The sequence below is a fragment of the Antennarius striatus genome, chromosome 7, assembly GCF_040054535.1.
Source record: "Antennarius striatus isolate MH-2024 chromosome 7, ASM4005453v1, whole genome shotgun sequence".
Lineage (NCBI taxonomy): Eukaryota > Metazoa > Chordata > Actinopteri > Lophiiformes > Antennariidae > Antennarius > Antennarius striatus.
In genome coordinates, this window is record NC_090782.1 from 6,096,273 (window position 1) to 6,113,585 (window position 17,313).

The following is a 17,313-nucleotide window of genomic DNA, read 5'->3' on the forward strand; positions in this document are numbered from 1 at the left end:
AAAAATTATTATGTTGTGTCTGTAACCGGACGTGGTCTTTCTCTTGGTGCACCACCTAAGTCTGTTTCCACAAAAACACCAAATGTGCTTCCTAATTTCCACAGAACTCTTTTTCACATTTGTTCCGTACCTACTCAGTGGGTACAAAGAAACCCACTGAGCGTTTGAAGGTCAGGGAATGCCACGGCATAGTGCTGCCAGCACTAGTCTTTCCAATGCCAGGAAAATGGAGCTGTAGAAATCTCCTTACAAGCCAGAATGGCTCCACAGCTTGGTGTTATTTCATATCATTCATGTTTGCAATGTTGTGTCCTCAAAAGATTACCTCTCCTCTGTACAGCTGGGACATTCTCTCCTCTCTTGACTTGAATAATGGATATTCCCCTTCAGACTGACACCACACTGAACCTGTTCTCTACCTGTTCAGTAGTAGAGAGCGGTCAAGGTTATTCTAGTGAAGCGGTACACCCTCTAGGTGGCAAGATTGCAGCCTTGATTCATATCATCTTGTATCTGTCTACTACTAGGATTCTTTTCCCTCATAGGCTTTTGAGTGTGTTCTGTCTTTGGTACCCGGCATACAGTACATGAACACACAGGCACAAACAGATAAGCACACTATTTTGTGCTTCTCACACACATTAGACAGATGGTTGAAGCTACGCTCAGACAAAGGCTAAAGCACAGGTCGCCTCCGCTCTTCAAAGTGTATTTGTCTCTCCACTTGCTGCTTTTTCAAATGCCATCTGTACCCGGGCATACTAATGTTACTTACAACAAGGACATTGCATTTTTTCCTCTTCATAATTAAAAGACAGCAGAAAAAGGGTTTCTTTGTGCTGCTGCCATACTATATTTATACATTGGAAAGACAAGTCGAATCATTTGATACAGTTTGCACAATATAGCTCCTCAAATGAAATATAAAAGGATTGGGAACGGAGTGACAGAAACACTTTAAGATTTTGCTTGTACACGTGTGCAGCCGTGCATGTGTCTATCTCGGCGAGTGTATGGGCCTACTTACAAGGATACAAAGAGCTAGATGCATGAAATTGAAAAGAAAGTGCGGTTCTTTCATTACCCAGAAGCCAGTTTTCTCACCACTCTCCTTTCTTTTGGTTTCTCAGAGGAGCAGTCATTTTTCTGTCAGTCAGTCAGTGTTTGGGGAAATGATAGTGGGTTTTAGAAAGAGAGCAGCTTTGTTTGTGCCAGAGAAAGCAAGAATAGCACCGTTTCATTTCATTATCGTCCTTTACCGTCACCTCCTTACATTTCTTCCTCGCTCCACTTTTCCCACTCTTTTCCCTCTCTCCTTTTTCATTCCTGCCTCGCCCCTTCTCTAACCTGGCATTCGCTCACCGTCCCCAACCTCTCTCACTCTGCCTTCCCTCAGATTTAGGTAGCGTGTCATTAGTAAGGCAGCCAATGTGCCTGTCGGTGTGTGTTAGAGAGAGATAAGCACAGGTAGAGAGAGTTACATAAGCCTCTGTTGATTACTGTGGAGCAGAGGGAGAGCAGAAAGAGTATGAGAAGAAGAGAGACAGATTGCTGTACCCTAGCAAGTACATTGTGCTCTAATGTTGCCTATATGGCTGACTGGCCATTGATAAGCATCCTAGGCTTCTAAGGCTGTTTGAAAGGACAGTTATTAGGTTGGTCTCACTATAGTGACAGTAAGCTTCATTAATTGCTAGTTAGTTGTATTTTGTACTAATGAGGAACAGAAGAGCAACAAATGGAACAAGTAACCACCTGCTCTGTAGAAATGCTCAGGAGTAGCACTTTTAGCAATAACATTTGGTGATGTAGAGAAGACAGGATCGTGAGATCAAAACCTACCATGATAAAATTTGTACATCTACAGGTACAGTTGTTGGTTCAGATTCAATATTAGATGCTTTCCTTGCACGTTCATTCCTCTTGTCTAGTGACACTTCAGGAGTAAATGAGGAATGTTTCCCAACACAGCCTTCAACTGCGTCTGAGGGCCTTCACTCATGAACATGCCTTTTATTTCACTACAGCTGAGCAGGAGATGGTGTTTAACTCCTGTTCCAAGCTTGATTTCGTAAACAAGAGAATTCCTCCAGAATGCTCGAGTCAACACATTTGGGTGGAAATCTGTTTCCTTAGAAATTCTTGCTTGGTTTTAACGAAAGTCCTACTTAATCATTCGTGACACAGGGGCCTGAACTATGTGAAACTATATGGTGAAGACAGAGGCATGATTCCACTGGGGGTATAGAGGGGAAAGAAAGCAGTGATGGTTTCTTACAAAGAATTTTTTTGCATAGCCATCTGGTTTTTCAGTGTCACCTGGGTTTTGATCCACGGCAGCCCAGAACAAGATGTGTGTGTAGTTGAACTGGGATGCCTTCCTCGTGGTAAAGATGCACTGTGTGTGCAAGTGAAACCATCATGCACACGGCTTTATGACGGCCACGTCAAGACTCTCTCTCTCTCTCTCTCTCACTCTGTCATACACACAAGCACACATACATACACACTAACACGGTGGAAACAGTAGTGATAGTAAATGATCGCAAACAAATCTACTCTTTATTTTTCACTTTATTCTCAGCTGTTCTTGAGTTATCACTGAAGTGTGTGTGTGCGTGTGTGTGTGCATGTGCGCGCGCCATTCCTTCATCAGTATGCCAAGCATTTGTCTAGGGGCCCTCCAGCCAGAACCAGCTTAGAAGCAGCTCAAGGCCAAACAAGTGTGAGGATTTAAGGACAAATACAGTCCTCTCTTCTCCTCTCTCGTCTCAGTGGAGGGAGTGAATGAGTAATGCTCTCCACTTCCTTAACTACCACTGAGTTGTCCTTGAGCAAGGCTCTTCCTTTTCCGCCTTTGCTTCCTTGGACACAGTAGACTTATTAAAGTGATGTACCGTGACTTTATGAAAAGCTTTAACGTTAAGTAAATTTTCAAACCTTACCATCGACAAATATCTATTACTAATCACCGTTACGGCCTATAGCTCCAAAACAACTCATCTCATTGACACACCGGTGACCTCCATGTTACCTCACATACTACTCTGGCAACTGCAGTGATAACTGAAGACAATGTAGCAGGAATAACAAACATGATTTCGTACAGAATTAAAGAATTAAACTAGGTATATGTCAGCTTCTGGGAAGTTAATTAAAACAAAGCGATAAAGAGAAAAGTAAAGAGTAAATGTAAGAATAGAATAATGACTGTGAAGTGGCGTTGTTCCTTTGTGTTTACATGCAGTCAGGGCTGACTTAATTACACACCTAACAAAACTTATATTGGTCATAGTTTTCAATTTTTTCTGTTTCTGCCAAAAAGGATAAGTTTAAAATTGTTTTCATTTGGGTTTATGTTTCTGTTGCACCTGAAAGTTGTTAGCCTGCGTAGAAGGACACTGATTGGTGAACAGTTTATGAACAGTTAATAGAAAACGGGGAGCCTTTTGGATATGTGATGTCAAAGAAATACTTTTAAGTGTTCCCAAGTGATTAGAAATTAGCGTGAAGTCCAAATGAGGATCTTACAAATTAAGAAAAACAGTTCAATTGCATGGACTCGTGATTACCGTATACGTGATTACATTTGCGAAATCCATCATTTCATTTGTGTGCCAAAACAACAACTTCTCTTAATTTGTTTACAGAATGATATGTATAAAAAGACTTAAGATGGCGATTTGCATTCCGTTGGCATTTTGAGTATGCTTAGAAAATAAATAACCTTGTGATGCCTGAATTCTGGTGAGAAAAAGAGAGCAAAAAGGGGAGCGAGATGGTCAAGGTGCTTCTCGGAATAAGAATTCAGGTGGAACAAGTACCATGAGACACGCCAGCAGAAAGTTTTAAAAATGATGGGGAGAGGGATGGCATGTACAAAAATGAGGAATAACAATAAGGAAGGTTTTTATATGTAAGAAAGGGGCTGCACACAATGATGCTCAAACACAAAATTCCCCTCTTTCTCACTTTCCTGCCTTTATTCAGCCTCAGTCACACAGACATGCCTGTGCACACACATAGTATTATGTAAATAGTGTCTTCCACAGACTGCTGCTGTCACTGAGCGAGCATCCTCTGGGCCATCTAGGAGCCTCATTAAAACAAGGCACAGCATCCATTAATAGATACCAGTGCATGCGTACACACACATACACACTCATGCATACATACACAGGCAGTAACGCACATGGAGCATTCAAAGACACCAATAAAAGACCTCCCAGGAAGCACAGCTCTAAATGTTCCTCTCAGTTGGCAGTCAAAAAATATCTCCCAGGAAATGGCTCAAATGTCACTGAGAACAGCACGTGAGGAGTGAATGTATGACTGACTGCGACTGCAGCTGCACAACACAACCAACTTCTTGTGATTGTGTGCTTTTGTGAGTACGGTGGTACCTCTACTTACGAAATTAATTGATTCTGGAAGAAATTTCGTAAATAGAAAATTTCGTAAGTAGAGACACGTTTTCCATGCAAATGCCCTAATCCATTCCAAGCCCCCCAAAATTCAGACATAAATGTTTTATGAAGCATAAAAATGCATCGAAACATGTAAAAAATACATGTTACGATTAGATTATTACACAATAAATGAGAGTTGTGCATAACGTAAAAAACAAACAATAAAGAATAAAAATGATGGCCATGTACATTTTAACAGCTGTCCTCATTGTTTTTTGCCCTCTTTGGTTCATGCGCTTCTATCTCACAATTCTGAACAACAGAGTGAATTCCAGTCCTCCTTCTGAACTTCTCCAACCACCCACGCGATGCCTTAAACTCCTTAAACGTCCTTTTGTTTTAATAACATGGCGATTGTAGATGTATTACGGCCATATTCTTTGGGGAGATCAACCAAACGCATCCCTTTTTCATGCTTTTCTATTATCTCTTGCTTTGTTGGACAAAAAAACTCTTTTCTTCGTCTTCTCTTTTCCTCTTTTCTCCGTCACTTTCATGGGGTCCATAGCGAAAACTTTAAAAGTTAATATATTTAAGTAAAACTATCAGAACACCTCACGGGTCGAGGGCCGAATGACGAGGACGCTGCATAGACACTGCACCTATCTAGGAACACACACAGAGCTCCCTGTAAGCCAGTGGGATGCCAGGATGCTAGGTAATAGCCAATGGCAGAGCAGCTATTTGAATGTTGCGTTCAGGAACCTGTGGGAGCTGCGAGTAGCAGCCCATACTGTATTTTTACCCCTCGTAAGTCGAAATTTCTTCGTAACTAGAGGCAGTATTTTCCTGTTGAGGCGTTTCGTAAGTAGAAAATTTCCTAAGTAGAGACATTCGTAAGTAGAGGTACCACTATATACTTTCCTTCTCTCTTCAACCCAGCTGTACATCCTGGTGTCAGTTGCACCACATCATGTTTAGCTTCACAGGGCATGTGATTGGTTTACTATTGAACTCCAACAACTTTAAACGAGTGACACAGTGGGGCAGTGGTCAACACTGTCACCTCACAGCACCGAGATGCTGGGTTTGAATCCAACCCTGAAGCCTTTGCTTCCTCCCCATGTGCTGTGAACTGATGGCTCTAAATGGTCCATCACTTGGAATGTGCATGAGTGGTTGTTTGTTTTTATGTGGATCTGCCCCGGTGTGGGGCACACATTTGCTTCACACCCGCTGCCCATACCCCCTGACCCTGAAAAAGATAAATGGTTGAAGAAAATGAAGGAACTTTTATTGTTTTGCATTTGTTATGCACAATTTTGTATTAGTTAGTTTTAATGTATCATGGAAAACTAATTTATTCTCACTGACTAGAGCCATCCTGTTAGCTTCAATATTTTTCGTTAAGTTGTGGCATCTTTTTTGCATTCTATGAGAATTTGTTTTGTAAGTATGTAAGTACGGTACATATGTAGAAGCAGCATGTATTTCACACGTAACAGTAGTAGTAGTTCCTGCTAAACCCTGTAAAGTAAAAGGGGTTTGTGTTTGTTTGTGCTCTGCTGGCCCCGCAGGTGGCTCCCGAGGTGTGGGCTTCATCCGCTTTGATAAGAGGATAGAGGCTGAGGAGGCCATCAAGGGCCTGAATGGACAGAAGCCATCAGGTGCCGCTGAGCCCATCACGGTCAAGTTCGCAAACAACCCCAGCCAGAAGACCAGCCAAGCCCTCCTGTCACAACTGTACCAGTCCCCCAATCGCCGATACCCAGGCCCCCTCCACCACCAGGCTCAGAGGTTCAGGTGAGCGTCGGGGCGGGGCATGGAGAGGTTTATGGAAGACTAAGTGGGGTAGAAAAGAAATATATTGGATGAAAAATGGTTCAGATAGTGTTGATCAGATGTTGAGATGTGCTGTATACACTGGGTATGTGATCTTGAAAGTTTCCCAACCTTGGTGGCTAACCCAAACCCTAATCTTTTGATGACCCCATAAAAATTCATATAACTAGCTGGAGGACATTGGGAAGTTAAAATCTTTGCCGAGAATATGTTAAGAGGCTGAAATTCATATGATCCATTTGATTTCTTAGTACAAGTATTAGTTCATTAGAAATTGAAAAATATATACACATAAAAATGTGTGATAAGATGTTAAGAAACATTCACAGAGCTTAATATTACATCATCAATGTCAATAACAGCAAGCAGTTGTTGACCTCCACAGTGTTGCTACATGGGTTCTTATTCATATTTATGTCAGCCAATGCTAGATGTGATATTTAGAGAGAAAAACCAGGAATGCAAAAATTTCACAGACAGAAAAATTTAAAATACCAAAAATTAGGACTGTGATATCGACCTATAGCATTTGTAAATTAAATTAAATATTAAAATGACTTTTTTGGGGTGGGGGTTGAGGGGGGTAGATGGAGTAACTACAGTACACCTATACTCAGTTCCCCCAGACTCCCAGCTCTCATCCGGACACATTACAATGGTATGATGTAATAACTTGTAACACAAAATGCCCTAGGCACACAAAAATACTAGAATGGGGTCACTGTGGCCATCTGCTCCAAAGGTTGGGAATCTCCATTTTAATGTAATCAAGTTAAAAATAACAGAAGGTATTGTTTATTTCTCAGAATATTTCACAAATTGAAATGTAATATAAATTCTGAAACAATTATGTTGTGTAATGTGGAATGACCTAAAAGTTGCTCATTGGACAGTGTGTGTGGTATCATAAAATGATGAGCTGGAACTGAGATTTAATGTCATCGGTGCTCAACCAGACAGCAGCTATTCCTGGTTTATGTGTCCATAAATGCATTTAATCAAGGAAACACATCTGTTCCAAACAACAGGCCTGATTTGGAAAACATTTGCAACAAATGCAATTTACACTGTTTGAGCAGGGGATGTAACGCCTACGCATTGATAGCGTGAGTCATAGCCGTGTCTGTGTATCAACAGTGATGCAACATTTCTGCAGGTATTTATCCCAGCAAACACATCCCCCTTTTGAACAACAGATGTGAGTTCTGCACATGGTGCAGGTGTCAATAAATCAGGCCCTGAGAGCGCTCTGAGGGGAACTGTTCATAAGAGACTGTGGGGTTCTGTCTTTCACAACTACACATTTCCCCTCATTTCATCATGCTGCTACTGAACCAACACTTTCTAAATATTCTCTGTGAGGCCTGAGCAAAAATATACATTTGGATATAAGTACTGTAAGTGTAAACCCGTTGTCCAGCATCATATGGTCATACTGACACAAACCATGTTTTAGCTCATCGTTTTAGTATGACTCAATTTAAACACATCCCACATCCAACATTATGCATTATATAACTGTGTTAAATATGTCTGTATTAAATGTTAGTTTCTGTATTTTAAATGGGTGTTAGTAAAGAGAGACAGACATTTTAAATCCAGTGATAAATTCACAGTCCAAATTAATGTACACATTTAGGTTTTCACGTTGTTTTAACTTAGTTATACTAAGTCTATGTGAAGTATTCTGACCTGTCCCAAATAATTTCTAAAAAAAATAAATAAATAAAAAGGGAAAAGAAAAAGGAAACACTTTTGCCCAAGTCAGGAAATGGTCACTTATCATATATATTATACTGCATGGAAAATATAGTATGTGAATGACATCTACCTGGTCATTTCATGTCAGTCCCTGATGACGCCAACAATGATTTACTTTTATAGGCTAACTCTTACGATAATTACAAGTGGTTAGTCCTTACATCTCCATTACTCAGCATCTACAAAAAGCGACGCAGAAACGAGTGATAATACATTTATACAGAATATTTCCAAATCGAAGACAGAATGTGCTTCTACAATTTCCTCTCTTTTTCAATAACACTAATCCTGTTGTGCTGTTTACTCTCCATCAAAGTCAGAGCTTGGAAGGTATTTTTCTTCAGGAGCGGCTTCCCTGGTGTGACACCTGAGCGATGTAGCATGGCTGTGTGTCTGATACGCCAAGCCAATTTACAGGCTCTGCAGGAGAGCTGTCGCTTCTCATCACAACTCACAACCACAGGACACTTCCACACTGTGTCCCTATGCCCCTACTCTTTTCTCTTAAGCCCTGCACAAGAACCTAAATATTTTACAAGTTAGAAATGTGCTCGATGTGCGCCGTTCCCATTTTCTAACTTAATCCCTTAAGGAAAGAGAGCAGGATCTTTTGTCTGTATTCAACACAGTATTTAAACTGAATTTATTATCTGAGCTCTTTATCCCTTCAAGAGACTAAATGACAGTTAAAGTTAGGACAAACTATAGTATTGGTATATTTCTTTGTAAAAACCAAAAGTATTGAAAGAAAAGTCTCTGCTTTACCTGTACAGCTACCTGGAAAATTGAATCCATTGTAAATGTTCTGTTTTGTATCCTTAAAAAGTTCAAACATTAAAGTTAGAGAATTTGCTGTAATGAGGATAACACTGCTGCAGTTTTATATATATAAACACACACACACACACACACACACACACACGTGGGCCTGCTGTAACAAATGTCAATGTGTAATGTGCTTGTATCCTTTCCAACACAGCAAACAAAATCAACTCAAGCACAATGCACTGAGCCCTAGATCCCAGCTCATTTCCGATCCTCTGTCATTAACTAATGGTACTAATTAGCAAATTAGCCTTATTATATTCAGGGCAGGAGCCAGTTTTAATTGAAAAGATTTTTGTTTCCAAAAAGAACAGACAAAAACACCCATTCCTTTATTAACATGCTTTGAGAGGAAGAACAAAACCTCTATTGTTTAAATGGAGCTGGGAGAGGCAGCGTGAAAAGCTGGCGGAGTGTTTGCATGGTGAGTGGGCATCAGTGTGCATTCATACATGTGTGACAAGGAGAGACAGTGAGTGTGTTAGCAGCAGGTTGTTTTGCAGTGGCCCAGTGGTCCGACGGCTAGCAGATGTCTACGTGCTTATCAGGCCTAGAGCGCCTCTCCTCTGAGCTTTTCTCCAATTGACTCATTTACCCACAAATCAGCCTGCTTGTTCCCTTGCCACTAAATGGGTTAATTGCTACTTTAATGTTCGCGTATATCCTCCTCTTCACTGTTCTTTATTTAAGGGCTGCTTTCTTTCTTTTTGGTAATGTTAAGAGAGAAGCATGCAGCAATGCAGACACACACAATATCCTAATCTAGCCAACAGGGTACTAAAAATGTTAATGTGTAGGTTTTTGTTAATGAATTTGCCTCAGTCGACTTCAATGTGTAGAGTTCAACATGACTAACTGAGCGAATAAGCCTTTATAAACATTTATATCATAAAAATTGTCAGCATTAAGATCACATCTTCAAACAGAGTTATTACTGCGTTCTTTGTCTCCAGTTCTTTGTCTTCGCTTAACTAAACTTTCCTGTCATCCTGACTGGACGTCCACTGATGTATTATGTCTAAAATAGAATCTAAATCAAATTCAAATGATTCATATATGTTACGTTTCTTAAAGTGGATATTATTAATCGTTAATTATTAACTGTGAATATATCGAGTAAGAAAATAATGCTGATATTAATGAGGTAGAAGGGTTGCTTGAGTTCCTTGTGATAAAAACAACAATAACGCTGTCTGGTTTTGGTAAATATTGTTTCACTTGTGTTGCAAGAAAGCAAATGCCTGTTGACCGAAATAGACAAGTAGAAATAACTCTGACATTAGAGCTGAGGTGAGAAAGTTTGTACTGTTTTCAAGAAGGACAGGGCTTCACTAGCCAGCTGTTGCTCAATAAGCCGTGGCCCCTGTCCATTAGGCCAGAGGAGTTAATAAGACATGAGACAAGCCAGACCCAAGTGAGGAATGAAGGTCATTGAGTCACCAAGCAGACTGCATCAAAGACCCAAGAGGGCCAACATTTCATACAGCCCACAGGTTTCTGAGCACGACTTACAAACACACACCCACGGTTGACTGGGTTCCCAAACCACACGCACACACACACACATACACAGACAAACAGAAACACACAACTACATGTAAACACTAGTATACCCAGGCTGGCTGCAATGGAAGAAGCTCAAAGGGCTGACGTTACAATGAAACGGCATATTAATCCAAACCTAAACCTTTCAGACAGAAGACTGACCCCCCCCCCCCACCCCAGAGTAACACACTGCCATCTCAGCTGACCTGATGGCAACCAAAAAGACCAATGTTAACAATAACATGGCTATCATGACTGTTCATTTGTGTTATGAGTTGGTCCACCTCATAGAAACTAATCATTATCACCCGCCCCATTCACCATCGTTCAAACGCCGAACCATTACACTGACAGAACTCTGGATCATTTTCCTGTCATCTCATGTGTTCTCTCAGTTGAGTCTACACAAATTAGAGACACTAGTTGTTCGGGGTCTCTTTTTTTTTTATTCTTAACCTCCATATTCTAATGAACCATCATTGTGGCAGAGTTACTTGTATGTATAACCACATGCAATGTTTTGCATGTAAAATAATTTTTTCACTAACCTAGCAATGTCCGGTGCCATGCATTGTCCCCTACCTGCCACCATTAGTGCTCCGTGTGTGAATGTAATGTTGAACTGTGATCAGTCCACTGCTCTAATCTTGTATAACAATTAAAAGACTGCACCCACAGTAATGTCACAATCCGGCTCTAGATTTATCACATGTAAGGCTACACTGACAGTAATGCAGTAGCTGACAGTGCTGACATTACTGATGGAACTGCAGCTTCATTACCTATAGATAGCAGTTTTGACGGTGCTCCTCAGTGAAATGGATTAAGTATAGACAGGTTTGTTTGTTCTTGAGTGAGGAGGACCATGCAGTTCCTACAGGGACTTAACATTAGTTCCATTGAGTGAGTCGACCATCTGCCCACCATTAACCCCAGAACCCTCCTTCTCTTTACAGGCTGGACAATTTGCTTAATATGGCCTATGGCGTAAAGAGGTAATTAAAAACTTCACCAATGCCAGATGTCCATGTTGACTCAATGATTATTCAATATTCTTTTTTTCTTTTGTTCTTTTTGGGTTGGTTTTTTTTTTTTTTTTTGGTTGATGTTTTCCTTGTATTTTGCAATCACTTTGTGTTCGGCACAATACGTTGGAGGTCAACTGCATTTTTCGTTGTTTGATATTTTTTTTATTTACTTTTTTTTTTTTTTTCTTGTAAGCTTGAGTTGGTTTTAAAACCCCACCAAGCAGTTACGGTGTGAAAAAAAACAAAACAGAAAGCAATCATTTGTTGCAATCGTTTGTTTTCAGTGAATGAATTTGTTGTGGTTTGATTATGACAAGTGATGGTATTGTTTGAATTGTTTTGGGTTGTTTCTGTGTACTGAATGGATTGGGGGGTTTTTTTTTTAATTCCTCATTTGTAGGTGTGTTTTTCTTGGATTCAGGTTCTCCCTCCTTGTCAAACAACAGCGATACCCTCAGACCAGTACTTCTTTATAATGCATCTGTCACTCTGATTTTATAAAATCTGAGGGGTGATTGATAACTTCATGCCTATGTAGAATTCATTCATAATCAGAAAACCTCACACGTGTATTTTTTCAACGTAGTCGTTTCCTTCTCTTCCTGGATCCAGTATTTGTAGATATCATCTTGGACCTCCAGATTGTGTCCAGCAGCAGCTGACCTCTTTCTACAACTTGAGGAAGAAGTACTTATCTGTGTGGCCTGTAACTGCTGTGTCAGCTGTTTTTTCTCTTTCTGGTTGGCAGTAATGGATTCAAGACTTATTTATATCTACAAACTGCTGGAGAAATCTCTTGGGATCCACCTCAAACATGTACTAAATCTGTTTCTAATCAGGCCCAAAGGGTTTCAACATCCAGTTAGCTTATACTTTGCTAAGTGCTGTAAACCACTTCATGGACACATTTCTGAGAGATACCCAGCCGACTGACATTTCACTGTTGTGTTATTCACCAGGATCATGTCATGGATTAACCAATAGTTACTTGTAAGGTGAAAATTCATCTTCAGGTTTCCATCTACCTTGTCTGAATTCAGGAGCCCACTTCTTTACCATGCTGGAACAAGGGTCACACTGGGGTACTGTGTTTGTCATCATGACCTTTTTGAATGCCTTGGGGTGAAACATACTCAACGTCTAAGGGATTTGTGACTGTAATTACTGCAATTTTCATTTACTCAAGATGAAAAAAATACCACAATCACAGTCAAGGTTTAGCTGCACAAGAGCTTTCTGACTTCTTCTCTGTTTGACTTCTCTTAGGCCATAAACTTATCAATCACCCCTAATATCTCACCGTGGCATTGGAATAAAAACTGTGTAAATCAACTTCCATTATGAGATGAGGCTGGATGAACCTGGATCCCTTCTGGAAACGGGAAATCCTGTTCCACTGCAGACAGTTCCACCTTTGCTCGACGCTGCTCTGCTCGAAATTCCTTCCTTTTGCCTCCATGTTTCAGTTTGCTTTCTTGCTACCATAGGTGTTACGTAATCAAGATCACCAGCCACTGTGGTGACAGATGTTTTGTGTGGTACGGGTCACACCGTGCATGTTCCAAGCACGGGGAAAACCATCTGAAGTCAGCTTAGCAACTCAAACACGGATTACATGTTAGCAAGGCAAATGTTGCCTGAGCTAGTTGTCTTGTAGTCTCTGACATGCTCCCAATAAGCGCTGCTTTCACTCTGAGTCTGTGCAGAAATTTCTGGAGGTGAAAATAGTGGGGGGTGGGGGGTAGATAGATTGATTTTATCAGGTATAAAGGCTTTTCAGTCATCTGAGTGCATTATTTTAAAGAAACTAAAAGACAGTCACTGAGAGATGAAGGTACTTGGCTTCAGAAGCGACAGAATAGATGTCTGGTCAGCTACACTGTTGCTATGCAACCCTTAGTTTCGTCTATAACTGTGGTTAGTATTTGGTTTCACTTTTGCAGATAGCCATGCATGTATGTTTGCCCATACATACACATGTGAACATATAGACACGCTCACAACCATCACATTCTCACAGACGTCCCCTAATAGTCTTTACTTACCGAGTTGTTCAAGCCCGGCTGAGGAGGCCTGAAAGCACTGGAGCATATCAGATAAGGCCTCAACGTGATGACGCCCATTAAGATTCCAGCTGCTGGATGGTGGGGGGTGGGGGGGGGTGCAGTTAATCATTCCAACAAGATATTTAGACCATGTGGACACATTCTTGGAATAGTTATGGGGACTTAAAATGTTTGCTGTGATGATTATGCAAATTCCGTCGTATCTCGATTAAAATTGATTTGGAATACAATTGTAAATGTCAAAAAACAGAAAGCCATCAACAAACTAATCGTCTTGCAATGGCAAAAGACTGAGAGCAAATGTTCCTGCATGACTTTGATCACACTGGAAGGTCGCAGCGATTGCTAGCCATATATAGTCACTTGAGACAGACGGTTTGGAGCCTTGAGCATCAAACAGTACTATCGATCACTGCCATGAGTTTTAGAATAGAACAGAACACCCTGCAGACTGCAAGAGGAGTGGGAGGAATACACTTTGTACCTTAATGTCACTGGGCTGTAAAGTGCTTCCATTTTCCATTTAGTTTGCTCCCTCTTCCCTCCCGCCATTCCCTTAAGAAAGCAGTCCTTTCTGAGACAGCTGCAGCAAAGCGGAAATCTCATTTAAAGCACACCCAATAATGCCTATAGTCGTTTCATGGAGAGAGGTGGCATAAGAAGTGAACCTTTTTATCTCATTTACCTTTTATTTAAAAGTGGGGATTTTTTTTTCTACTTCCCCTTTCCATTGAGCAGAATAGGCAATTAAGTGAAGTCAACTGAGGATTCAAATCTACTGTATCACAAGAAAGGAAAGATTATGAGGCGAATGTAAATAGATTTAGCAGGCTGGTGCATGATCTTTGATGTATTTTGGAGCAATAGTTTTATTCAACAACTTCCTGCAATTTAGCTCTTAAAGAAGCCACTCAGGGACACAAAGAGGGACCGATCCTCTGCATCCTTTTCAGCAGAATATAATCGAATGTCATTATTCCTGAGTGCAGACCTTACAGAATCAAGCACTCAGGGAACATCTAGGAGTAGCTGCACAGAGACACGCAAAACACTGATATTTTTACATACAAGCATACATTGTACATATGGCAGTCATCATACTGCATTGGTATTTGTGTTGGAGCTCAGTTTTTATGTCTTTTACTTATTATGGTCTAGAGTAGGGTATCATGAAAGTGAGCATCATGTTGAGCAATGTGTCTGGATGGACAAATTGAGATTCATAGGTTTATTTCCATTTCATGTTAAATAGATGCAGACATTGAGTTTCACCATACTGTATGTCTTTACCATTTTAATTAAAACGTCTTCTCTTTCCCTCCTTCTTTCTGCTCCATTTTCCGCCACTCTGCCTCCCCTCTCAGGTTCTCCCCCATCACCATTGACAGCATGACCAGTCTGGTGGGCATGAACATCCCTGGGCACACAGGCACCGGTTGGTGCATTTTCGTGTACAACCTGTCTCCAGATTCAGATGAGAGCGTGCTTTGGCAGCTCTTCGGGCCCTTTGGTGCAGTCAACAACGTCAAGGTGATCCGTGACTTCAACACCAACAAGTGCAAAGGCTTTGGTTTTGTCACCATGACAAATTACGACGAGGCGGCCATGGCCATCGCCAGTCTCAACGGCTACAGGTTGGGCGACCGTGTCTTGCAAGTCTCCTTCAAGACTAACAAGACACACAAGTCCTGAACTTTAACAGGTAGAAGCAGTTGCCCTGCAACTTTGTCTCCTCCAAAATTACCCCAACGACCCCTCCACCTCCACCTGTCCCTTAGGCCCTTCAGTCACTACCACAATCACTTAACTACAGCCATCCAACGCAGCAAACTCCAACTGGAACACAAAGGAACCGACAAAACATCAAACAAGTTGAACTAGAAATGGCTTATATTATAACTTTGGACCTATAAGCCAATGTTGCCTAAGTATTACAAAAATGAAACGATGAAAACGTTAATTTTTCTGAAGCTTCTGTGATAACACAGGCTTCTATTTGTTGTATATTCTTTATGTTTGTTGTGGTTGTTCAAATGATTTTTCTCTTCTGTGTAAACAGTAGCAAATCCCTGTATCTCCTTGTTTCAGAGAAGAGAATGTCCTTTTTAGAGTGAAACCTTTTCTCTTTCTTGATTCAGGATTTGATTTTCTTTTGTAAATCCGGATCCACTGTCGTTAGTATTATATACCTCCCTACAGTGAAAGGGAGGGGGCTCTTTTTTAAATTGGTGAACCATTCATTCATTTCTTTTGTGTGTATAAAAAAATTTCCCCTTATTGATTATTAATGGGATTCCACAATCCCAGTAACTCTGATGTAGAGAAAAGAGAATTTCTAGCATTGTTGGGTTTTTTTTTGTTGGTTTTTTTTTTTTTTTTTTTTTTGTATCGCAAACAAAACATAACGTCTTTCCTCAGAGGGGGTTCAGGGAGATGGGGTGAGGGGGGGGGATGGGTTAGCTTTCCTGATGACACGTTCAGTAATTTAAGAGAAAAAAAAAATAACACTGTTGCCAAAGAGAAGATCTCTTTGCTTGAAAAAAAAAATGCATTTAGAAAAAGATGAAAATAAAAAGATCTATTTTTATAAATGAAAATTAAAATAATAATTATTGAAGAATTTTTACAAGAATCTGGATTTGAAAAAAGAGAAAAATATTTTGACTGGCTAACTGGGTGGGCAGGGGTGGGAGGGAGGGGGCACCACCTTGTCTTGTCGTTCTGCCGTGGTACTTTATAGGACCAGAGGTTGTTTGTTTTTTGGGATTCCAAGTTGGCAGTAATTTTGTAGATGGAAGGTTTTGTGAAAAAAGGATGCAGAATAAGGCAGGTGATTTTGGTAATTTTTCACATGTGTACTAGTGCGCAATTATTCAACAGCGATACCCAAAAGGTAAGGGAGAGGGGTCTGTCCAAGGCCTAACCATCTTTATAGTCCAGAGCCCAAAGCAAGAAGACCCTTTGTCCACTTGTTTTCCTCTTTTTGTCATCAATCAATGCGGGAAATTAGTAAATAGGTATATTCACATCTATCCATTTAGAGAGCATACTATACATTCTTGTTATCATTTTGTTCACTCTGCATTTGTGAACTTACATTTGAAAAGAACTTCCTTTTAGCGATCAACAGTAGGTGCTATACTACATTACTCACATATCTTAAATATCCAAGTTTGTTGTTCTATGTGTTGTTTAAAGAAAAAAATACTTCGATGTTGGCATTGACTAGAGCTGCTGTTCTTTGTTTATCATTTCTTAATTGTTGGCCCAGAAAATTTGTTGAAATGATTTCTTTGCTGGAGAACCAGATGAACTAATTTGGGCCTTGTAAGAATCACTGAACAATCTTTTTATTTTGTACTTTTTTGTTTGCTTGCTGACTTTTAGGTTACTTGCTGAGTGTGAAACGTTTGTCAAAACTAAATGATGATTAGCTAGTTCTGTTAGTCTAGATATTTGTTTCCTTAAAAAGGATCTATGACAACTGTGTCTTTATTTGCTGTGTACAAATAGATGATATATATATACATATATAGTCTACATTTGTTTTAAATATCTACTGTATTATATGAGTTGTCACTGTTATTTTCTTTGAGCTTGTCTTTTTCATATGACAACTTATTATGAAGTGGTGGTTCAGTTACTTAGAAAACTTGTGAGGAAACTGTTCAATTGTTGTCATGTTGCTTGTGGAGAAAAAAAAGATTTGGATTAACTTTCAGTTAACAAACGCGGCAAAAGAAACTGAACAAAAGCTTAGAATATAACTGTATTTGTTTATCGGTTTGTTTACTTATTTATTTTAAACTATTTATTTTTCTATTTATTTGTATTTAT

The 17,313-nt window shown here is 40.1% G+C and overlaps 1 protein-coding gene across 3 annotated transcripts in view; it reads left to right on the forward strand.

Moving 5' to 3' along the window:
* elavl4 (ELAV like neuron-specific RNA binding protein 4) overlaps positions 1-15,887 on the forward strand; it is a 75,883-nt gene extending 59,996 nt beyond the window's left edge. For 2 of the 3 annotated variants that reach the window (XM_068318749.1, XM_068318751.1), the window contains 3 exons: positions 5,987-6,212; positions 11,339-11,377; positions 14,841-15,887. In XM_068318749.1, coding sequence (XP_068174850.1) covers positions 5,987-6,212; positions 11,339-11,377; positions 14,841-15,168 — 593 coding nt within the window. In that variant the 3' untranslated portion in view covers positions 15,169-15,887. The remainder of the gene's footprint in view (positions 1-5,986; positions 6,213-11,338; positions 11,378-14,840) is intronic. The other variant, XM_068318750.1, reaches the window with a different exon arrangement.
* The last annotated feature ends 1,426 nt before the right edge of the window (positions 15,888-17,313 follow it).